A 25,468-nucleotide genomic window follows, 5' to 3' on the forward strand; every position below is an offset into this window, starting at 1 on the left:
GATCATGATCACACAGTCAAGGATAGTTTATCACATAAGCATGCCAAGGTGGAGAAAAACAAGCATTGAGATAATGGAGGAGAAAGACAACCATGGAAAATGCCCTTGATGATCAAAAAGTGATAAAATGTTAGAATTTTAAAATTTTGATTTTGAGGCAATGGAAAGCAAACATCAGTCAAAGAATGGGTAACAATCCCCAAAGAAGCACAAGCAATAATACAACAGAGATCCCTTGCATATATTATTCAAACTACCCAATATAAACAACAGAAACCAAACTCACAAAATATGTTGTGATAGGGGATTGCTCAGAAGTTACGACGGATACAAGCAATACTACAAATGTAATAATTGTTGCAGTTAGAATCAACACCAAAATCATACTGCAAACTACTGTTATAAATATAATAATTGTGTATACAAACGGTTACTATAAAAAAAATTCACAATGACATGGTACTACAGCAGTATTGTAGTTGCAATATGGAATAGTAATGTAGCAGTATTATACCAAATTGGAAACTAAAACAAGCTACAATCTTCTTTGCACGGCTGCAATTATTGGGTAAAAGACCTCAAAGAAGAAAAGGTTTTCATCCTTTGCTTTTATCTAGAAACCAAAAGGGCTTTTGCCCCCCGAACCTCTACACTCCAAGGGGTTTTGTCCTTAGTAGAAATGGATGAACACAAGAGCTCAAGCTATCAAATAGAAAGGGGATTTTGATTTCATAAATTGGATGATTTCCTTTGAGAAATTCTCTTTCTTTTATAAGTTCCTTTTCGGCCCCTTTAATTTGAATTTCCTTTTCCCTCAAACAATTCCCTCCAAAGGTGTTTAAAAACATTTTATAATGTTACATAAGGTACCATTATAATATTACATAAGGTACCATCTGGACAGCCAGTTTATTGAAATAGCAATAATATTCAAGTTGTCCTTTTACAATGTTTTAAGATGAAGTTACTAGGACCAACTTAAAATATTCCCTTGGCCCATAGGAAATAAATAAATGGGTCCGCAACTAATTTAATTAGAAATGGGGACATGACAGAAACTTCTAAAATAATTGGATGTTGAACTTTTAATTTGTTTGATCCAATGAAAAAACCCTTAATCATCATGATTCTAAAACTAGTAAACTTGTGTTGTTGCTATCTCATTTGGTGTTTAGAATGGCTGAATTCTTTGATTAATAATATAACAAAGATTAGTCATGGCAATATTGAAGCATCAAAATTCTTTTTCATAGCTTGGTGCAACTTTTCCATGGCGAATGCATGCCTGAAAGGTACCCATGGAATAATTGATGGTGAGCAAATGATATAAGTGCACCTAAATGTGTTTTTGATTCATCTTTAGCTGTTGTGCACGCTTTTGGGATTGATATGCCACTCCAACCTTGTTGTGGCAAAACTCTAACATGGCTTAACAACTTGGTCTTAGGCCCTAGCATTTGAATTGGCCTACTTGGCATTAGGCAGGAATTTTCCTCATATTTGCCCACTTTTTCCATCTTGGGCAGAAATTGGGACTGACTAAACCACTTCATTTCAGAGCCTAAAATCAATTTTTTCATGTGTTTTAGTTGGACATGGTGTTGGCATTGAGTTGTCATTGATGTCAACCGGTGTTGCAGGTTACCGGTAGGGTATGTCAATATTGAAGAAGATTGAACCGGCATAAGGAAGATTAACATGAAGGCTTGTCAACCGGTATGGTGGAAGACAAAACCGGTATGAAGGCTGGCTGTTTGTTTGTGTTAATGTATGTGATGAAGGGGCAGAGTGACAAAGAAATCACTAACCACCGGAGGTGAAGTTGAGCTACCGGTGTAGTGTATACTACCGGTTAGCAGCAGGAGAAGGCCTCACCAGTAAGGGCTTGTGCCAGTATGAGTTTGATGAATGATCAGGTTTAAACTGACCCTGTGTCGGTAAGCTGAGTGTATGTCGATGTGATGCCACATGGAGCTGAGGTGGTGAGCATGCAGAGGTCGGTGAAGTTTCCATCGACTTGGTTGTTGGAGTAGTTAATCGACATTAAATGAAACAGCCACAAATCACGGGTCGATAACAAATCAATGTGGCTCAAGGAAGAATGAATGACAGAGAAAGATCAGGGAGTGGTTGGCACCTGGGTCGAAGCAAAGAAATCGGATTGCAAGAGGACCTCGAGAAGGAAACAGCTGCATCATAAATGAGTCGACAGATTTCAAGGCCGCAAATCATGGTCGAGTTTGCTATTTTTGGCAAACACTTTGGACAGATGGAAAACGCGTGATGGCTTATTCCTCCAATGCAAGGTGTGCGATCCAAGGCGGATCAGATCAGATTGGATGCAGAATTGGTCGGGAGAAGGAAACCCTAGCCACCCTCTGTTTGAATTGGTTTTTGGTGGGAAAGCTTCAGTTTAAATATGGCGACCTAAGATAGATAGTGTTGTTGCTGAAGAGTGAAGGAGAGTGTGAAATTGTTGTCTGAGAGCCAAAGAGATAAACACTTGAAGTGTTTATGAGTGAAGACTGTACCGGTAAGGAGAAGCAAGGTAAACCGGTGTAAGGAATAAACCAGTAGAGTGAGCATAGAATGCAGAGGTGAAAAACTGAAGGAAGCAATATCTGATAGAGAGTAACCAAGTGTGATTTGAATTCGGTAGAACAGAGGGAGAGAAGATTAAGAAGAGTTAGAACCAGCAGAAAGGCTGAGGTGCTGTGTGTATTGAGTTGATACAAACCGGTAAGTTAGAAACCGATAGTGCAGAACTTTGAAGGGTTGCAAAACTTCATTTGCAGCAAGGATCTCACTTGTATATCTGAGTTTTCATATTATTTTCACTAAGTAGGTGCTTAGTGCAAGGGTTGTAGCATATAAATTGTGTTGGGGTTGGTGCTCCTTTGAGTTGGTGCTCATAAATCAGGGGTTGGTGCTCCTTGGGTTGGTGCCCTAAAATTTGTAATCAGATCTTTTCATTGTGAGGCTGGATTGGAGCAGAAGATCTCCAGCAGCTATTCTCACTGAGGTTTATCCTCGTACATCTAGTGTTATGTGTTGCATATTCATGTGTGTGATATATTAATCCTTTAGTTATTTCTCCTACACACATTGTTTGCATTGCTTTGGTAACCGTTTTGCATCTTGTGTATCTCACATTGAACCGGTATAGCTCTGATTAAGTAAAAATTGTTTAAATCACTGATTCACCCCCCCTCTCAGTGATCTATTGTGTCCAACAATTGGTATCAGAGCCTAGGTACCCTATTTTGTCAGAGCATTCTCTAACTTGGGTAGATCATGTTAAGTGTACACAATGGCAAGAAATGAATCAGCCTCCTCAAAAGCCCCTATGTTTGATGGTGTCAACTATGCCTTTTGGAGTAGAAGAATGGAAACCTATTTGTCCTCTCTAGGTTGTGATGTATGGATGTCGGTTGTAAATGGGTATACAATCCCTAATAATCCTCCTACTGATCCAGATGCTAAGAAGGAATATGAGAACAATGCTAAAGCTAAAAATGCCATTTTTAGTGGGTTATCTGATAATGAGTTTGTTAAAGTCATGCACTGCTCCTCTGCCAAAGAAACTTGGGATAAGTTGCAGAAGATATTTGAAGGCGATGCTAAAGTCAAGGAAGCCAAGTTACAGACATTGAGAGCACAGCTTGAGGGTTTGAAGATGAGAGATGAAGACAAGATTGCTGATGCTCTCCAAAGAATTGATAAAACAACAAACACCATTAGAGGGCTTGGAGAAGAAATAAAAGATGAGGTGGTAGTAAAGAAAGTACTTAGATCCCTCACACCTAAGTATGATACAAAGGTTTCAGCAATAGAAGAAGCAAAAGATCTGAAAGTCTTTACAATGGATGTGTTGTATGGTTCCCTAACTGCTTATGAAATGAGGATTGCCGGTACTGAGGCCGTGAAAAAAGAAGCTGCTTTCAAAACATCAAAAAAAGGAAAATAAGAGTCTGCTCATGATGGAACCGTTGAAGACTCTAATGATATCATAGCAAACTTTGTTAGAAGACTCAAGACAGGTTCAGGCAAATACAAAGGCAAACTGCCCCTGAAATGTTTCAACTGTGGAAAGATTGGACATTTTGCTGCCAAATGTCCCTATGGTGATAAGAATGAAGATGACAAATCAAGTAGTAGCAGATCATACGGTAAGGACAGGAAGAAGAATGTCTACCGGTATGGTAGAAGAGGAAACCAGAAGCAAAACAGTCTTTACACACATGAAAATGATACCACAGATGAGGAGAGTGTCTCAGATGACTGTTGCAATGAAGACGATGTCAGTGCAACCCTTTTCAAGGCCCAAGAGGTTCTGGTACCTGAAGGAGAAGAGGAAGAGCAAGAAGGAGAAGTAAATCTTGAAGCAGAGCTCATCAATGCCTTGGAAGAGCTAAAGAAAACAAGAAGAGATTTGAAGAAGGTGAAAAAGGTTGTAGCTGAAGAACGAGAGATGTTGGAGAAATCTCTTGAAGAGTCCAAGAAAACAATTGCAGATCTAAAACTTCAATTAGAGGAAGCCAAGAGAATCTGTGAAGTTACTAGCACCGGTTTGAGTAAAAAGGAGAAGGAGCATCAGAACCTAGAAGAAGAAATTGTCAAGCTCCAAAAGGAATTAGAGAAAAGCAAGGAAGAAATGAAAGTGAGAAGCAAATATGAAGGCAGCACCGAAGCTTTAAACAAGATGTTGAGCAAACATAAGCAATCTAAGGATACCAGTGGCTTAGGATTTGAAGAGGGTCAAAGTTCAAATAGTAAAGATACATCCGGCAAAGAGATACAGTTTACTTCTTCAAATGAAGGTGAAGAGAAGAAGACATTCACGGTAAGCAAGGATACCGGTAAGAAGACATATGCAGATGCTGTTAAGAACCGCCACACAAACCAGTATACACAATCAATGAACCAGAGGCCATACTCAATGCACCGACATGCAGATCCAAGGAGAAATGCAAGAGTTGATTATGAGGGATTCACCAGAGTTAGGAGCATGAAAGCAAGACCCCCGGTAAGGCAGTCATCTACAGGACAAGACAATCCAACTGGTATGTTTCAAATTTTCATGGTTATTGTCACCGGTGTAATAAGTTCGGTCATAGAATGGCAAATTGTAGGAAAATGAATGTCAACCCCAGTTTGAGAGTAGAAACTCATTTGCTGCATTACAAAGTACAAATGTCACATGTTATAATTGTAATGAGTTTGGTCATAAGAGTTATGTGTAGGAGAAATGTGCAGATGTCCTACAAGAATGCTTTGGATACATCTTTCAATGCTAATGTAAAATGTTACAAGTGTCAAAATTTTGGTCACATAGCAAGGCATTGTAAGCTAAGAACTGACAAGCAAAAGAAAACAGTACCGGATCAGAAGATAAAGACTAAGTCGGAACTCAAGATGACAGAAGAGGAGAAGAAAGAAGAGAAACAGGTTTGGATAGAGAAGGAGAAAAACAAGACAGAGTCAAGCTTGATTGTGCAGACTGCTCTACATGCTGAAAGGAAGAATTTATGGGTAGTTGATAGTGGCTGCTCAAATCACATGACCGGAGACAAGAAAAAGTTTATCAAGCTTGATGATTGGAATGGTGGTTTTGTCCGTTTTGGTGACAACTCCTCCACCAAGATTAAAGGTTGTGGTACATTGAATATTGATGGCAAGCTTAAGGCTCATGATGTGTACTACCTGGAAGGACTGAAGCATAATCTGCTAAGTGTAAGTCAGATGTGTGACAAAGGGTACAAGTTCACATTTGACTCTACCGGTTGTCAGAGAAGAAAGTAGAGTATCGGTCAGGTTATGGCAGAAGGAAAGAGAACATATGGTAATGTCTACAATCTGAAGGAATGCTATGAGTCCCAATGCATGATGGGACAGGTTGATGAAAGCTAGTTGTGGCACCGGAGATTAGGTCATGTGAACTTTGACAATCTGGTGAAGATAAGCAAGAACCGATATGTAAGAAACATTCCACAAATAACAAAACCAGCAAGTACTTTTTGTGATGAATGTATCAGAGGCAAGCAAATCAAAGTAAGTTGCAAAACAAAAGAGTAACCTCGAGACCTCTAGAATTAGTGCATACAGATTTGTGTGGGCCATCAAGGACAAGGGCTCTGACCGGTGAGAGATACTTCATGTTGTTCATTAATGACTACTCAAGGATGACTTGGGTGACATTTTTTCATGAAAAATCACAAGCATTGAAAGATTTAAGATTTTTAGAAGGATGGTTGAAAATGACAGTGGACACCAGTTAAAGTGTTTAAGATTAGACCGGGGTGGAGAATATTCTTCAAATGAGTTTATTGATTACTGTGAGAAACATGGAATCTGAAGACAGTATTCAACAGCAAGAACACCACAGCAAAATGGTGTGGCAGAAAGGAAGAATGGGACAGTAAAAGAAATGGCTAGAACAATGTTGAATGAAGCTAGCTTACCAGATACATACTGGAAGGAAGCAATTCATATTGTTGTCTATACATTAAACCGGGTACAGCTAAGAGTGAACAGTAGAATGACTCCCTATGAGCTATGGTACAACCGGAAACCATCACTCAAGCATTTTAGAGTGTTTGGAAGTAAGTGCTTCATCAAGAGAGATGCAGATGGATTAGGAAGTTTTGATTCCAGAAGTGATGAAGGAATCTTCTTGGGCTACTCAACCAAGAGCAAAGCCTACAAATGCTACAACAAAAATTCTAGAAAAATGATTGATAGTATGAATGTGAGAATAGATGAAGACCTACATAAGAAAGAATCTGCACCGGCAACCTGTATTGATGTTTCAGATGATGAGCATGAAGATCAATCTAAAAATGGACCAGTAGAGGAAGCATCAAGCAAGAACTCCAATCGGTATGTGCAGAAGAACCATCTGGAAGAACAGATCATAGGAGATAAAAATGAAGGTGTGCAAACCAGAAGAAGACTAGCTCGGAATGATGAGAAGGTAAATTTCTGCCTCATGACAGAACTAGAACCCAAAACTTTTGATGAAGCTAGCAAAAGTGAGAAGTGGGTAGATGCCATGGATGAAGAGTTGACACAAATTGAGAAGAATCAAACTTGGGAACTTGTTCCTAGACCAGCAGACAAGAATGTCATAGGTACCAAGTGGGTCTACCGGAATAAGATGACTGAAGAAGACAAGATAATCCGGCATAAAGCAAGGTTGGTTTGCAAGGGGTATGCTCAAGTGGAAGGTATTGACTTCGAAGAAACCTTTGCACCAGTTGCTAGGTTAGAGGCAATAAGAATGTTTTTAGCTTTCTCTGCCTATAAAGGTTACAAAGTCTACCAAATGGACGTCAAATCTGCCTTTTTGAATGGTAACCTTGAAGAAGAGGTATATATGGAACAACCGGAGGGTTATCTTTTACATGATGATGAGAGTTTTGTATGCCGGTTGAAGAAAGTTTTATATGGTTTGAAGCAGGCTCCCAAAGCATGGTATTCCTGGTTGGTTAAATACTTGAAGGAGAAAAGATTCCGCAAAGAGAATGCAGACAGTAATTTGTATGTCAAGGTAAATGGAGATCACATGATTATAGTGGTTGTATATGTGGATGATATTATCTTTGGTGGAGGCAAGGACATCATGTGCAAAGAATTTGCAGATCAGATGAAGATAGAATTTGAGATGTCCATGCTGGGTGAGTTGTCCTATTTTCTTGGTTTGCAGATCTCACAGCAGGAGAAAGGAATTTTCATCTCCCAAACCAAGTATGTGAAAGACATGCTGAAAAAATTTCAAATGGAGGACAGCAAACTAGTAAGTACTCCCATGGTTACCGGTTGTAAGTTGAGCAAACTAGATGAGTCACCGAAAGTTGAGCAAACACTGTATAGGTCTATGATTGGTAGTTTGTTATATTTAACAGCATCTAGACCGGATATTGTACAAGTTGTTTGCATGGTAGCAAGATTCCAAGTTACTCCTAAACCGTCTCACCTAAATGCAGTCAGAAGAATCTTTAGATATCTGCAAGGAACTATCAGCTATGGCTTGTGGTATCCAAAGAAAGGAGACTTCTCTTTGCAGGCTTATACTGATGCAAATTGGGCAGGAAGTATTGATGACCGAAAAAGTACAAGTGGAGCTGATTTCTACTTAGGTGACCAGTTAGTATCATGGCACAGCAAGAAGCAAGACTCGGTGTCATTATCCACTACTGAGGCTGAATATATAGCTGTTGCTACATGTTGCTCACAAGTGCTATGGATGAAGCAAACATTGAAGGACATACAGGTGGAGATACCGGATCCTATTCCAATCCGGTGTGATAACTCAAGTGCAATCAACATCTCCAAGAATCCAGTAATGCACTCAAGAACAAAACACATTGCAATCAAGTATCACTTCTTGAGGGAGAAGGTAGTTGACAAGGAGGTCATTGTTGAATATGTTCCCACTGGTGAGCAGATTGCTGACATATTTACCAAGCCACTTCCTTTGGGCCCATTTGAGTACTTAAGGCAAAAGATGGGAGTAGTCCCGCCATCCGGTAGCACTTAAATGTGTAGGAGGATGTATGGTTCAGGGGGAGTCAACAACTGTTACTATCTTATGACTCTTGAATCATGAAGCATGGACACAGGGGGAGTATGTGTCCTAACCAGAAGTAGACAAGGGAGAGATTATTGGTGTCAGACTAAGGTTCCCTTTGCCATTGTTGTCAAAGGGGGAGAGAAACCAGAACTGATAATGTTGACATCAATGCCAAAGGGGGAGATTGTTGGCATTGAATTGTTGGTGTCAGACTAAGGTTCCCTTTGCCATTGTTGTCAAAGGGGGAGAGAAACCAGAACTGATAATGTTGACATCAATGCCAAAGGGGGAGATTGTTGGCATTGAATTGTCATTGATGTCAACCGGTATTGCAGGCTACCGATAGGGAATGTCAATATTGAAGAAGATTGAACCGGCATAAGGAAGATTAACATGAAGGCTTGTCAACCGGTATGGTGGAAGACAAAACCGGTATGAAGGTTGGTTGTTTGTTTGTGTTAATGTATGTGATGAAGGGGCAGAGTGACAAAGAAATCACTAACCACCGGAGGTGAAGTTGAGCTACCGGTGTAGTGTATACTATCGGTTAGTAGCAAGAGAAGGCCTCACCAGTAAGGGCTTGTGCCGGTATGAGTTTGATGAATGATCAGGTTCAAACTGACCCTGTGTCGGTAAGCTGAGTGTATGCTGATGTGATGCCATATAGAGCTGAGGTGGCAAGCATGTAGAGGTCGGTGAAGTTTACATTGACTCGGTTGTTGGATTAGTTAGTCGACATTAAATGAAACAGCCACAAATCACGGGTCGATAACAGATCAATGGGGCTCGAGGAAGAATGAATGACAGAGAAAGATCAGGGAGTGGTTGGCGCCTAGATCGAAGCAAGGAAATCGGATTGCAAGAGGACCTTGAGAAGGAAACAGCTGGATCATAAATGAGTCGACAGATTTCAAGGCCGGAAATCATGGTCGAGTCTGCTATTTTGGCAAACCTACTTTGGACAGATGGAAAACGCGTGATGGCTTATTCCTCCAATGCAGGTGTGCGATCCAAGGCGGATCGAATCAGATTGGATGCAGGTTTGGTCGGGAGAAGGAAACCCTAGCCACCCTCTGTTTGAATTGTTTTTTGGCGGGAAAGCTTCAATTTAAATATGGCGACCTAAGAAGGATAGTGTTGCTGCTGAAGAGTGAAGGAGAGTGTGAAATTGTTGTCTAAGAGCCAAAAAGATAAACACGTGAAGTGTTTACGAGTGAAGACTGTACCGGTAAGGAGAAGCGGGGTAAACCGGTGTAAGGAATAAACCGGCAGAGTGAGCATAGAATGCAGAGGTGAAAAACTGAAGGAAGCAATATCTGATAGAGAGTAACCAAGTGTGATTTGAATTCAGCAGAATAGAGAGAGGGAAGATTAAGAAGAGTTAGAACCAGCAGAAAGGCTGAGTTGCTGTGTGTATTGAGCTGATACAAACCAGTAAGTTAGAAACCGGTAGTGCAGAACTTTGAAGGGTTGCAAAACTTCATTTGCAGCAAGGATCTCACTTGTATATCTGAGTTTTCATATTATTTTCACTGAGTAGGTGCTTAGTGCAGGGGTTGTAGCTCCTTTAGGTTGTAGCCTATAAATTGTGTTGGGGTTGGTGCTCCTTTGAGTTCGTGCTCATAAATCAGGGGTTGGTGCTCCTTTGAGTTGGTGCTCATAAATCAGGGGTTGGTGCTCCTTGGGTTGGTGCCCTAAAATTTGTAATCAGATCTTTTCATTGTGAGGCTGGATTGGAGCAGAAGATCTCCAGTAGCTATTCTCAATGAGGTTTTTCCCACATTGGGTTTTCCTCATACATCTGGTGTTATGTGTTGCATATTCATGTGTGATATATTAATCCTTTAGTTATTTCTCCTACACACGTTGTTTACATTGCTTTGGTAACCGGTCTACATCTTGTGTATCTCACATTGAACCGGTATAGCTCTGATTAAGTAAAAACTGTTGAAACCACTGATTCACCCCCCCCCCCCTCTCAGTGATCCATTGTGTCCAACACATGGATCACTAAGAATCTTGCAATCATCTGGGCACCATTTCATAAAGGTTAGGCCACTGTAAAGGTAAATCTATCATGTTTTTTACTTAAGCTTTCTTTCTGGGTAGAGTTATGCTTGGATTTACTATTTTGTTTTTACCATGACCATGATTTTGTTATGGCTGAGCCACTTGGAAGTTCCGTGAATTTGCTGATTTTGTCCTCCCCTTGTCTAGGCATGGTTTTCAAGTGAGTTTGCCACTTAAAACTTCCACCTACTTGTCAATTTGCTCCTGCGGCACATTTTTGGGTTGAACTTGCCATCATTAAAACTTCCCAAATGGAACCATGACAGCACAAGCTTTGCTGAAATCATGACTTCACCATACAAAATTTGCTAGTAATGGGCTCTGACAGGCCAAACTTTTATGCAGACTAACTAGAAAGACAATAGTTAGCTTGAACCTATGCAAACTTTAGGATTAACTGACAACTAACCAGCAAAAAGAGGCCTGATATTGGAGTAAAATCTAAGTAACCACCCCAAAACAATGTCTCTTCCAATTCCTAACAATGAAGGAGCGTTTAGGATATAAAGCCATATCTCCAGCAATGGATAAGTTGTAATGTCCCCAATGTGTAAGGTGGCAATTACTTAAATTAATTTTAATTAATTTGTAAAAATAAATAAAATATCCAATGATGACTTAATATTAATTAATTTAATTAAATAAATAATAAAATATTATAATGTCACTTTATTAAAAAACATCTTCGAATGTTCAAGTCGGCCTTATCTTCTAGAAAGTTCCTGGAGGTCTTTATAAGGAGGCTCATTGGGAGAAGAAAGGATGATTTTGATTTGATAAATGCTTGGTAATTTCTGGAGACAAAAACCTTTAGAAGTTTGACAAAAGGGCTGGACGAAACCTGGTTCTTCCAAGAGGTGGATTCGCAATGGGGTTCACAGCTGGGCAAATTTGTGAAGTCTCCCTTGGAGACAAATTTGTAAGGTTAGGGTTTGTTTCAAGAATAATGATATTTGCAGATATTGATGATCAATATTAATATTGTCTCATGATGAATTTCCTCATTTATATATGGTTGAGAGCTGGTTGCCTATGTGCTTGATCAAATTATAAATCCATTATTGGTCTACTGTATTTTGAATTGTTATATTTTCCAGAAGGAGTTTGTGTGATGAATCTGATATGAAAATCTTTGAAGTTCCCAATATTGGTCAATATTAATATACTGCTTGGTTGCGATATTGAATGGATACATGTTCTATTGCTAGGCCTGATTCCAATATCTCTGTCGTTAGACAATTATAGTGAAATTGTGTTTTTCAAGTAGCCGACTATTGTAAGTATGGCAATTGAAATATTAGACTCATGGTGTGAATAATTCTTATTGGGAGCTTATCGCAATTTCTCTCTGTCCAAGTCTATTAAAGGTGGTGATAATAAACTTTTTGTGACCATTATATGGTAAGCCGTAAGGGTGGCAAAGGATCAATCTTTATTTTATTGAGCAATAGAAGAAGTTTGAAATAATAAATAGGCACAAAGTCAGATTGCTGGAAAATACATATTTCGGTAATTTATGTTTTATCTGGCAATGGCAGCTATTGTCGAAGTGATCTTTGAGGAGAAGAGTACCACAGTTCACAGGGCATACATATATTGTGAGTTAGCTTTCAAAGCGAGGCAAGAAGATTGGCGACTCCAAATGCCAATGAATCAATTTGTCCCTGTTTGTCGATGACCCATGAGCCCTTGTAAGAATTGTGATGTTATAATTATGCAAGTCTGTTTAAATTTGAAAGTACTCCTGAAATTGCTGTTAATAAGAATCAATGATAATTGCCTTCAAACTATTTCGTCTTAAATCTGTATGTAGTTCAAAACTTATCTATTATTCAAGTTTGAATGTAATAACATTTCTGAAAAGGAAAAGGGATTCTATAAGCCAGTGATATTTCAATGGTATCAAAGCCAAAATTCTCGCAGCTTGTGGAATGCTAAGGATGACTACAAAAATGGAAGAGAAGGAAAATGAAATTGCAGCCTCTAAAATTGCCAAATGGTTTAACAGGTATCAAAGGATGAAGGATCTACTAACATTTCAGGAATATCAAAGTTTGACAAGGATTTCTATACCTGTGTATGATGAGGTTATCAGAATTTTTGATGATTACTTAAGTGAACATGAGGAGGTCAAGGCTATTAAATCTTTTGATACGTACTACATAAGAAAAAGGAAAGAGTAATTGAATCCTAAATCAGAAACTCAATCAAAGTCAAAAGAAGGTTAAACTATGTCTAGTCAAAAGGGAGTTGACGCTTGTAGACATGGAAAGGTTAAAAAGCTTGAGGAGCTTACCAAAGACGAAGATTCCAAGTATGATGAACCAAAGTATTGTCTTAGTGACAACTTGGATGGAGAAATTGAAATGAATAAGAAGAGTGAAGAGCTCAAGCCAATGGAAACATTCCTTGAAGAAGGAAACTCCTACGAAACCCGGGGACACGTCCCTAGCCTAAAATCCCCCATCCCGGTCCTGGGGACTTGGTGACGGCCAGGGGACGTTCCCCCCTGTCCCCAAATATATGGGTATTTGTGGGGCACATCTCGGAAACGGGGGGGCGTTCTTCCCAGTCGTGGGGGACATCCGTACGTCCCGAGGACGGTTGGGGATGGCTAGGAAGTCCCCAATCCGTCCTAGGGACAGTTGGACGTCCCCCATGACTGGGGATAATTTAATACATATAAATATGTCATATTTTTAATTTTTTTCTCTTAATAATTTTTTTTTTTTGTTCTGAAATAATTAAAAATTAAATTAAAAGTTAAAACATGACCGAATGCCTTATCGCCCTAAATGGTTTGAAGTATTAAAAAATTAAAAATTAAAAAAGGAACGATATTAATAATTAAAAATAATGTCGTTCCCTTTTTAATTTTTAATTTTTTAATACTTTGAACTATCATATTAAATAAGTTAAATTTAAATAATTAAATATAATACTTGATAGTCAAGAGTACCAATTTATTTGAATTTATTTTATCAAAGTGATAAAGGTTAAGAGTCTTAAGACTGGAAGTGGAAATCGCTGCAGACTGCATCAGTATCCTCGCCGACTTTGATTGGTTATTGGGGTTCAAATTCGTGGTTTTTTTTCATTACATTCAGTCTACCTTTGCCTATTGTTTGTCGTGGGTAGTGGTTGGCTTCATCGGCTAGGGCACTGGTAGCCATTGTTTGGTTCCTTCAGCAGATGCAGATTAGGGGCAGCATTATACTCTGCTTTTTTTGTATTTACTTAGTACTATTTTGATTTTCATATTGTAATTGACATTGAAACTATATGGCAGCAGTGTAGCCTTTGAGCATTTTGTATGTTATTTCTTTAATATCTATTATGATATGCATATTGACAACGTGAATGAATTGAAATCCTGGATTATGAATGCATATTGAGTATTGACAATGTTGTATGTTCAAAATTTACATGCTATATCCATGTTTTCATATGAATATAATGTATATATGCATGCTTTATCCATGTTTTCATATGAACATTTAGAATTTTCCTATATATTTTGAATTTTACCTATATTTCATATAGCCATTGTGCTGATTGCTGAGACTTAAAAAATTGTCTAACAAGAAGGTCCTTTAGTTTGATAACGTTTGGCTTGTCACAAAATACTTCACCATGGTGTTGCTTGAAGGCAAAAAAACATAACAGTTAAGGAGGTGCAGGTATGGACAAAGGGAATGTGTGACTTTCAGCTGGAGACCTCTCATAAACCAGCACTTATGAAGAAGCAACCTATATTGGAAGAAGATGCAATAAAGGTCAATGAAGACACTTTGAAAAGGTGTGAACTTTCTAATTTTCTGAATTTGACCAGCGGTCCTGGTTATCTCATAAGTCTTGCATTGAGGACACTCAAGAGTGGTTTGATAAGTATGTAAATTCCTATTGCTCAGTCTGATTTGGTAACGGCAGTTGAAAAAGAGCATGATGTAAATGATTCTACTTACTATTATGATGGTGATCCCTTGACTGAGCATGATGTTGACCAAGCCTCCTGTTGTGACCTTTTTCACACATCGCCCCATTGCAAATGGGGACCCCCTGTTTTTTGCTTTTTAGGGTTTTGCCTCGGCATCACACCTGCTAATCACCAATCTTTTTGCAATCAGTTAGAATTTTTAGATGGCCATCTAGGTCAAATAGAGAAATCACGCCCAAGTCAATGCCTGGACATAACCAAAGCACTCAAAAGCCCGAAGGACGAAGATCGCAATTGCTTTGGGTCAATTCTGACACCTTCCTATTTTTTAGGAATTCTGTTTTTTTGCTTTTCTGATTTTTGGCACTTTGGGACCAATCCGGGAAGCAGCTTTTTTGGCTTGCTTTTTGCTTTTTTGCTTTTTGCATTTTTGCTTTTTGCTTTTTGCTTTTTTCTGCTTTTTTGAAAGTAGACCTAGGGTTGGGTCCCTCAAGTCATGGCATATGTGCCCATGTCTTCAGAATCAAAAAATTATGTCTCCAAGTGTAAAAAGCAAGGTAAAAACTCCAGGCTAGGGTTTTGTTCCAGATGGACAACATGGCACATCAATCATCGACATGGCAGATCAAACTTGAGGATGGCAGAGATGGAAGGAATTCAAAAATGGCACATGGCCAGACCAATGTCAAGTCCGCCCTCGAAGAGCCTGCCAAAATTCTCGCCCAAGGTTTGGACACGTCCGATTAGCTGTGAAGTCCGTCCAGCCAAGTTGCACAACGTCCGGCACAAGTTGAGGTCCGCAAAGGAAAAAATTCAAAAAATTGGCTAATTGTTGATACCTTGGAGTAAAATTTCAAAATTTGGTTGTGTGTCAAGGAAATTCCCTAAGCAAGAAGCAAATCCGCCTAAGGAAGATGAAGGAAAATTTGGCTAAAGTGTTGGTGGATTGAAAGAAAAGTTGAAAATGTCCAATCTATGATGAATTTTGCTCAAGAAATGACCAATCCAAAGTCCGCCCAGCTATGTAAGAAAGTGGCGAGACAAGCCTAAAGTCCGCCCTAGCACACAGGCAATGGCCAATCAACTGCCAAGTTTGCCCATGCCTAAGGTGAAGTCAAGTCCGCCTAGGAGGAAAAAAGACAATGCCCAGCATGATCTAAAGTCTGCTCAAGAAGGAATGGTTGATGAACATCCAAGTCCGCCCGGCCAAGTTGCACAATGTCCGGCATGAGATGAAGTCTGCCCTGCCCAAGTACAAGCATGTCCAATCATCTTCAAAGTCCACCCAAGAGGTAGCAAGGTAAAATTGCACAAGATTTGGACATGGCAAAGGACTCTTCGAGTCCGCCCAGCTAAGGAGAATGTCCAATCAGCAGTGTCCAATCAGTAGTGAAGTCTGCCTTGGAAATTGGCTAGATGGCCTTCAAGTCCACCCTACCTACAGGATGTCCAATGAAGGTGTAAAGCCCGCCCAGCATGGTAAAAAGCAATGGCACATCAGCATCTAAGTCCGCCCAAGCAAAGATGGCACACAGCCTTGAAGTCCTCCCTAGGGAGAAAGATAGTCCAAAAGCACTTAAACTCCACCCTCCTCTTAGCATGCAAACATGGAAGTCTTCTCAAGGTTAGAAGAAAAACAATGTCTAAGGTGTTATGAAGTTTGCCTAGGAGGAATGAGAGGATGGCAAAGCATGGTTAAAGTCCGCCTAGCTTTGGTCAAAGCAAGTGCAAGCATAGCACCAAGATCGCCTAACCTATTGGCTGGACATGTTCCAAGTCCGCCTAGCATAAACAAGGTATGTACAAACACTTGTCAAGTCCGCCCAGCAAAGAGGAAGGATGTCCAAACACTTAGCAACCCTACCCAAGGCATGAAGAAGTTCAAATCCGCCTAAGGTTAAGGTGGCATAAAGACGAAGTGGTCAAACTTGCCAAGAGGAAAGAAGAAATGGCTAGAGAAACAAATAAGTTTGACATGAAGCACATACAATTCGCCATTAACGAAGGATCAAGATTGAACGGGTTGGAAAGACAAAGTTCAACACTCAGAATATTCTTATATTTTTCCTACACTTAGAATTATTTTCGAAGGGACAATAAATTCAACACAGAGAGAAATTTTCAAAAAAAAAAAAAAAAAATCCCAACACTTGAAAATTTTGAACACACATGAATTTCTAAAGACTCTTTGCCAACACATTCACCTACTCAAGGAAGGACAGAAATTTCCAAAGTGTGGCCCAAGTGTTGGAATTTGCCAAGACAAAATAAAATAAAAAAATGGCTGTGTGGAATTTTTGCACAACAAAAGAATCAAATTTTGACCAAGTGTTGGAAAGAAAACAGGAAGAAAGAAGAAGAATAAAGAGGAAATGTATAAAATCCTTGTCTGAGGGTGGAGTTTGTCCTACTTAGCACAAGTTAAATTCAGAATTGAGGGCAAATCCACAAGCAAAGTTCATTCAAGCATAGAGATAGCCAAAATCTCAGCTAGGTGTTGGAAGGTTCACATGAAGGTGTTACAAAATGAAATTGAATAGCCAAAATTTAGCTAAGTATGGGAAATACTTCACAGAGAAAGTTCCAATTTCCTCCATTGTGGCATAGGCACAGAGGAGTTCTTCTCCAAATTCAACGCACATGAAAGAATTTCAAGGTATCAAGAAAGAAAAGTCTTCAAACTTGGTGAAAATATAGAAAGAAATTATGGACTTCTTAGAGGATTTCATTTACAAATCCCAGACCTATTGAAGCAATCAGGGCAACTTCTTGAAGGATTTCATCTCTTGAAGAATTAAAGACAAGCTCCCAATCAGAATCAGATGGTGGCAAGAAGAGTATTCCGAACAAATTTCCATACTTAGACAATTTCTCAACACAAATTGGAGAATTCAGGGAGGACATTCAACAATCAGATTGTTCCAAGTCAACAAGTCCAAGTTCAATGAACCTGACTTATCCAAAAGCTTCTAGAAGGCACACTTCACAATGCAACAACCTTCTATTTTATTATTGGTTTATATTTAGCAAGAAGGACGAGTGTCTTCGAATGCAATTTTCTCATTGGTCGAGGAGTAGCTAGTTGTAGCAAGCCCTAATTAGGGTTTTATTTTGTAATCTTGACCATTGATTTGAAATCAATCCCGGCCATTGAATTGTAATTCGGGAGCCTATAAATTGAGCTCGCCCCTCATTTATAAATCATGGGAGCATCTTGCAAAACATGTTGAAATAAGAAAATTGTTGTTTATGACTGCCAAAGTAATAAGTAATGCATTGTTCAAATTGACGGTGATTACTTCTCTTATTTTGGAGTTTGCATGGTTCTTATCCCTCATCATAGTTTAGATTTTTTTTTTATTTCATGTATGTTAGACGAATGCAAGATCTAATAAGTATTGATTTATGGTGAATCTTCCGCTCATACTTTTGATGGACAGATGATTTTTGTTCATTGTGTAAAGTTAGTCTGAGCTTACTTTGTGGATGCTTAACTTCTATCTAGATGATTATTGTTCGATTTGATGGTGGTTATTCATGACATGAAAATCATAAGCACATCCCTTGAAGATTGCACCCACTTTGTGTAGTTGTCCTAGCGTGGCGAAGCAAAGTGTTGTTATTGGGTTCACCTAGTCAATACCGCCTCTTGAATTCTTAGGAGTAGATTAGAACTTCTAAAACCTTATCTCCTTTTTAGTTTTCTTGAAGTCCATGATCCAAGACCCAAATGATAGAGTTTCATTGTCTAGACCTTCATTGTGAATTGAACAAGCCAAGCATAAGTCCCCCTTGTATTTCAACATACATAACCAAGGTAGCTATCCAACACAAAGTCCCCCATTCGCACATATAAACCTTGGAGTCACAATGTAGTCTTTCTCGCAAACTTGGCACACGTAGTGATTTTGTTCAAGAGAGGATAGAGTATCCTTGGATATTTTATTCTAATGTTCGGTAAATGATAAAACGTGAACCAACACTTCCAAACATGGATATTGTGGAGAAGATGTCATGGAGGAAGCTGATTTGATGAGGCATTATTATGAAGACAAATCAGAAAAGTTGGTTGAAGATAATAGACCCCATGAGTCACATCATTTAAAAGGACAATTGAAGGTAAATGAGGAAACTAATGCAAGAGTAGTTGATATTAAGCAAATAATGGAGGATCTTCATAGAGAAGAGGATTCAGTTTCACGCTTCTTTTGGATTAGCCTTTGTTGAACCTCTCAGTGAAGAAGTTGCAATGAAGGCTCAAACTAGGATCAAAGAGGAAATAAAATGTTTATACTCTTTGTGGGCCATCAAGGGATGAGAGTGGTGCAATTAGGGAAGAAATTATCCTTAATTCAGAATGGAAGTGATTTCCTTGTGTCTTGACATCTCACCATGAAAAGGGTGATTTATCAATTAGACATGATGCTGTCCTAAACTCAGAAAATTCTGCTTTTCTGATTATTGACAGCAGTAATCCAGTTGGGACAGTTGGCAACCTTGTGGAGGATGGTCTTTGGTGTGGTACACATTTTGGGACAACAAAAATCAATGGCACATTTGTGAACATGACAGCCAAGAGGATGGAGGCTCGAATTAAGCTTGAAACAAGTGACTCGCAGTTAGAGACATGTCTTGATCCAGCACTTGTTGATGACCATCCACTCATTAAAGGAGAGATGATCAAGATCTATGATGACATCACACCAAGGCATGAGGAAAAGGCTGATTTGCTGATTTGGAACAACAGCTCCTTATCTTTAAAGAATCATGACTTGGTAGCCCATATACATGAAGATGTTATTGTTACGGAGATTTCCAATGTTGGCACTCAAGAATTGAGTGCCAAACATGACGCATTTGTTATGGATCCCAACCATAAAGGGTCTAAGCTTGTATATTTCAGCAGGGAAGATGTAAGGAAGTCACAAGGTACATGTGACAGATGGCTACAAAGAGATAGGAAGGCCAAGTGGTTGACTGCCCAAGCAAGACAACACTTACAAGAAGAACATTCAGATTGGTGTCATCTAAAGAAGAAGTATGATTCAGAAAATTTTATGGGGATATCTACTTTGCATCATGAGGTTCATCAGTCTCCTCTTTTAGAGAATCCAACGAAGTCTCAAATCATGGTGAAAGATGGGTTAGTTGAGCACACATTTGGTGGATCAGCCACTAGTGTTGTATCTACAAATGTAGAGGGAAGCATAAGTAATTTGGTTGGGTTCGTGGTCATTCATGGAGAGTTTGATGAGGAGTAATCTCTTTTAGAAGTTCATACGGTAGAACTTACAATTTTGGGGCCAGCCTATGAAGGAGTCTACATGGATGGGGGCATTGGTGATTCTTTGATGACAAGTCTAAGACTGCTCTAATTCCAAGACTTTTGATACATGTCACGGAGATACGTGTTCTTGGTTGGTATGCACTTCGAGAAGTGAAGACACAGCTGGTCTATGAACCAAGGTATGGAGGAGTTGTCATGAAGATACTTGGTTTTGGGTTGCAAATATTTGTGTTTCAGCTGGTGTTTCAGCTGGGTTGTGATCTATGGTATACACTTGGGCACAAGGGCAGAAGTGTCCCAACTTTAATTCATGGGTTACTACTACATACATTGTTGAGTAATAACTGTTCTACATCGAACATGGATTTTCTCGGAAGTACTTTGAAGGCAGCAGCTGTTCGAGTGTTTTGGAGAGACGCGGATCATCTCTTTATCATTGGAAGTGGGCATAACGATGAGGCACTATCATCATTGGTCATTAGAAGCACTTCTTACATCATCGTGAGTCTGATTTCCAGATTTATGGGTGCTATTCGCGTTTGCATCAGCAACCTAGGATGGGCTGATATTTTTCTTCATGCACCTATGATGGGTATTTTGTACATCCATGGAAGATCATGTGGAGTTTGAGAGTTATTTGTTGTTGATAGCTTCTTGCGATACTTCTATCTCCTCATTTTTGTTGAATGGGACAGTGTGATGATTTGGAATTCATTAATCAGCTTGATAGTGGGATGGTTTCAGAATAATAGAGTTGCAGGGTTCAGTACTGCAGGTTGCATCAGAGTGGAGCAGCGGAATGATGCAATGTTTTTCAGATGGATAGTTTGGGATCCTGGTGGAGCAGTAGAGAATTGCTTAAAGACAAGCAATGTTTGGGCCGAAAGGACTGTAATGTCCCCAATTTGTAAGATGACAATTAATTAAATTAATTTTTATTAAGTTGTCAAAAATAAATAAAATATCCAATGATGACTTAATATTAATTAATTTAATTAAATAAACAATAAAATATTATAATGTCACTTTATTAAATAATGTTTTCCAACCTTATCTTCTAGAAAGTTCCTAGAGGTCTTTATAAAGAGGCTCATTGGGAGAAGTAAGGATGCTTTTGATTTGATAAATGCTTGGTGATTTCTAGAGACGAAAACCTTCAGGAGTTTGACAGAAGGGCTAGACGAAAACCTAGTTCTTCCAAGAGGTGGATTCACGACGGAGTTCATAGCTGGACAAATTTGTGAAGTCTCCATTGGAGACAAATTTGTAAGGTTAGGGTTTGTTTCAGAAATAACGATATTTGCAGATATTGATGATCAATATTGCCTCATGATGAATTTCCTCATTTATATATGGTTGAGAGCTGGTTGCCTATGTGCTTGATCAAATTATAATTCATTATTGGTCTGCCGTATTTTGAATTGTTATATTTTCTGTAAGGAGTCTGTGTGATAGATATGATATGAAAATCTTTGAAGCTCCCAGTATTGGTCAATATTAACATAGTGCTTGGTGGCGATATTGAATGGATACGTGTTCTATTGTTGGGCCCAATTCCAATATCTCTGTTGTTAGACAGTTATAGTGAAATTGTGTTTTTCAAGTAGCCGACTATTGTAAGTATTGGCGATTCAAATATTAGACTCAAGGCATGAATAATTCTTATTGAGAGCTTATCGCAATTTCTGTCCGTCCAAGTCTATAATTAAATATTTTCTGTGACCATTATATGGTAAGCCATAAGGGTGGCAAAGGATGGATATTTATTTTATCAGTCAATAGAAGAAGTTTGAAATAATAAAGAGGCACAAAATCAGATTGCTGGGAAATATATATTTTGGTGATTTATGTTTTATCTGGCTGTGGCAGCTATTGTGGAAGTGATCTTTGAGGAGAAGAATACCATAGTTTGCAGGAGGCATACATATATCGTGAGTTAGCTTTCAGAGAGAGGCAAGAAGATTGGCGACTCCCAACGCCAATATATCAATCTGTCCCTATTTGCCGATGACCCATGAGCCCTTGTAAAAACTGTGATGTTATATTGATGTAAATCTGTTTGAATCTGTAAGTCTGTACTCCTGGAATTGCTGTTAATAAGAATCAATAATGATTGCCTTCAAACTGTTTGGTCTTAAATCCGTATGTAGTTCAAAACTTATATATTATTCAAGTTTGAACATGATAACATTTCTGAAAAGGAAAGGATATTCTATAAGCCAGTGATATTTCAAGCTCACGGATATTTCATAAGTTAAAGGCAAGAGCTATGAATTAAGAAATGTGAGAGTATAGGAGTGTATGAGAGAGTGATAAGCAACAGAGAAGTTGAAAGATATGAACGGTAGCCTAATGTTGATTCATATTCCGTATAGTGCTCTTTGTAGGATGTCAATAAGCAGCAGTAGGAAGAAAAAGAGGTAGCAAAGATTTGAGGGATTAATGTTACATAAAGCTCTCAAATAATGCCCTTTAATATGATGAAATACTGCACATAATAACAAAATTTTAGTAATCATATGTTCCTAATGTCTTGGAAGGTCAATGACTCTTACTTGCTGATATAAAGAGGTATCATTGCATCTTTGTTTCTCGCCTTTTTAAATAAGCCCTATCAGCAAATCAGTCTATGTAGATTGCTAAAAAAATGGAACAATTGTTGCATTTACTGGTGAATCCTCACTCATAGAATGAGATGTATTGATATATCAATCTTACTACCAGTAATCTGATCTATGACAGGGTGATTATTGCTATGCAATTGTGTCGCATTTCTTTTATGTTCAGAATGAATTCTCAGATGAGCTCCAGCATAAGATACGCAAGTGCAGAAATGTGAGTCAAATATAAGCAACAAAGGATAAAGAGAGAAAATGATGTAATTAAGTGAGTTGCATTCTTAAGGGATACGGTTTAGGTATTTTTGGGGAGTTAAAAGTAAAACACGTAAAGCTATGCAAAGGCTATAGATAGACTTCTTATAGGAATTTTCAGATTGCTTAGTGAATAAGCAAAGATAGATTATTTTTGATTGATTTGTGTTTAGTTTTACATTGCTTTGTAAAGTCGCAAAGTTTAGTTATTTTAAGAAGATTTCCTTGCCTAAGAATCTGGCAAGACATTTCATAATAAGGGGCTGATTATTTGGCATGAATTTATGTGAAAGCACTTAATTGAAGACTAGTGTATTTAAAATTGGAAGTGTCTAAATCTGCGGCATTGGGCTGTTTTGATTATTGGTTGAAATCAGATAAGGATTTCCATGGCTTCATTCTGCCATTAAACAGATTTTACTCTGAATTCTCAAGAATTGAGTTTCATATTTTTAGGCAAATTTTCATTTCCGAGATTGAATTTCAGAAATTTCAATATTTAGTTTGACTCATAACATGCTCTCTGAAATTGTATTTGTTAGTAGCCAAAAACCTAGCCTGAAAGATTAAAACCTCAAAAACACAGTATACTCACTGGTAAAATCGAACACAGTGGAGGAGTCAAGAGGACGAACGGAATGGCACCAGCCAACCCAAGACCTAGCGCGGTAGTAGGTAATTCCTCTAACTTCATCTTCTCTTTCATCGATCTCATAAACAAAGCAACCTTTGTCTCAGACTTGTGATGTTGAGCATCAATTTTACTAGCACTGGGGACATTAACTTTAGATCTATCCTGCAAAATACATTAGAAGCACAATGCATGTTGTATAAGACCCTCAGTCGCTACCAATCACTGATATAATCATAGAGACAATTGAGGAACAATTATTCTAATAAACCAATTGGGTAATTCATTTTCATTTTACCGTCATAAATTCTTGCAATTAAGACGACAGAATTGCAGCTTGGAATAATCTAACTATGATATCTTACAAAATTGGGGGCGCTTTGTACAAAGTAGTTCTACTTGTAAAATCAATATAGTTCATAGAACATGAAGGAATTTCAGTTGAACTCAGAGCTGATTAAACCCCTCGTAGTTTGAATGAAATGTAAACTAGCCAGTGAAAGTTGGCTAACGTTTAGCAAAAGGCTTAAATTTATTATGAACCTGCAACTTCCAATAAAATGGGTATTTTTAATCTGTGGTAATCTGAATGGGCTAGTAGCTAGTACGGTCTGAACTTTAACTCCCTGCAGAACACGACGACATATTCCAATTCCTGTTCGGCATAAGTTTACCTTGTAATTCTTCTTTCCTCTAACAAGCTTAGCATCATCCTGCGCCTGCACACGAATGTAAAGACATTTCACAATCGGCATTGCAATGCAATTCATTCAGCTCAGATAAGGAGAGTAAGGTTAAGACGTACGCAGAAATCTTTGACGCTGTTTGTATGGAGGAAATAGAAAGCATTGATGGGATTGCGTGTCCAAGATGGAGGAGGAGTCGGCAAGAATGGAACATGAGCCGGAGCACGAACAGAGGAGCGAAAAGCCCCCACGCCAAGGCGAATGCCAAGGATAACTCTAAAGTTCATCAATCTCCCGACGGCCATTGCTATCCCCCCTCACCATACACCAAACTTGAACCAGACACTGCTCAAATTTGTTGCTCTTTCTTTTCTTTTCTCTTCTCTTTAATGACCGTAGGCACCCAAGGGGTATAAAAAGAGCGGTTAGTTGGTGGTCAAGGAGCTTACCAAAACCTTCAATGTACACTTCTTTTTTCACTCAAAATTTAGAGAAAAAAAATCAACCCGTCTTCATTTAAACATATTTTCCTTCTCAAGAAGATCTTAAAATTATCGGGTTTTTTATTTTCTCATATGAGTGAACTTTATTCTTTTTCACTCCTATCCATTCTTAGTCAAGGGAGTGCTTCGCTTGCAATTCCTCATTCCAATATGACTCTATCAAAGGATTTTGGAGGGAGTTGCAACAAAAAAGAAAGTAAATAGAAAATAATATAATAGAGGTTAGTGGGTTGAATATGCGAAGCTCTTTTATGAATGAACAAATGTGAAATGTAAGCCACTCACAATTGATATTTCAGTTGAGCTTTTTTCAGTGATAGACATCAAACAAGGTATAAGGAATTTAGCAAGTGGTAAAGCACGAGATATTGATGGTTTACAAGCAAAAAATTTCAAATGGGGAGTTGATCTCCTAGCTCTATATATCAAGAAAATCTTTAACAAGGTTAACCAAAACAACATTCTGGTTGAATGGACAAGTAGCGTTACTATACCTCTACATAAAAGTGGAGACGTCAATGACCCCTCTAATTACCATACTATTATGGTCAATCCTCTCTTTGGAAAGTTGTTTGGAAGCATGCTAGAGCCTAGAATTAGTAAATGGGTAGAAAAAGAGGGAAAAAGGGCTAGAGGGCAGGCGGGTTTCCGACCAAAACATTCCACCATTGACCATTGCATTACTCTAAGGCATTTCATTGAAAAAAAATGGGACAGCAAAGGAGGAGAAGTCTTTTGTTGCTTTGTTGATTTCAAAAAAGCTTTTGACATTGTTCCTTGGGAAAAGCTTTGGCACAGAATGGAAGAACTTGGGGTTGGAGTTTAGAGTTGTTGTCAACAAACTCTATGAGCAGGTTAGTGCTAAAATCAAAACTAAAGAGGGGATGTCAGAATGTTAGGATTAATGAT

General features: G+C 38.6%; 1 protein-coding gene across 3 annotated transcripts in view; it reads right to left on the bottom strand.

The window, feature by feature from the left end:
* LOC131065051 (uncharacterized) overlaps positions 1-24,520 on the bottom strand; it is a 134,019-nt gene extending 109,499 nt beyond the window's left edge. The window contains exons 1-3 of one of the 3 annotated variants that reach the window (XM_057999431.2): positions 24,176-24,508; positions 24,045-24,089; positions 23,335-23,535 (exon numbers count right to left, since the gene is read on the bottom strand). In XM_057999431.2, coding sequence (XP_057855414.2) covers positions 23,335-23,535; positions 24,045-24,089; positions 24,176-24,361 — 432 coding nt within the window. In that variant the 5' untranslated portion in view covers positions 24,362-24,508. Of the gene's footprint in view, positions 1-23,334; positions 23,536-24,044; positions 24,090-24,175 lie in introns of all 3 variants that reach the window. The other 2 variants (XM_057999432.2, XM_057999433.2) reach the window with 2 other exon arrangements.
* Positions 24,521-25,468: the final 948 nt, after the last annotated feature.

The sequence above is a fragment of the Cryptomeria japonica genome, chromosome 11 (assembly GCF_030272615.1).
Source record: "Cryptomeria japonica chromosome 11, Sugi_1.0, whole genome shotgun sequence".
NCBI classification, from domain to species: Eukaryota; Viridiplantae; Streptophyta; class Pinopsida; order Cupressales; family Cupressaceae; genus Cryptomeria; species Cryptomeria japonica.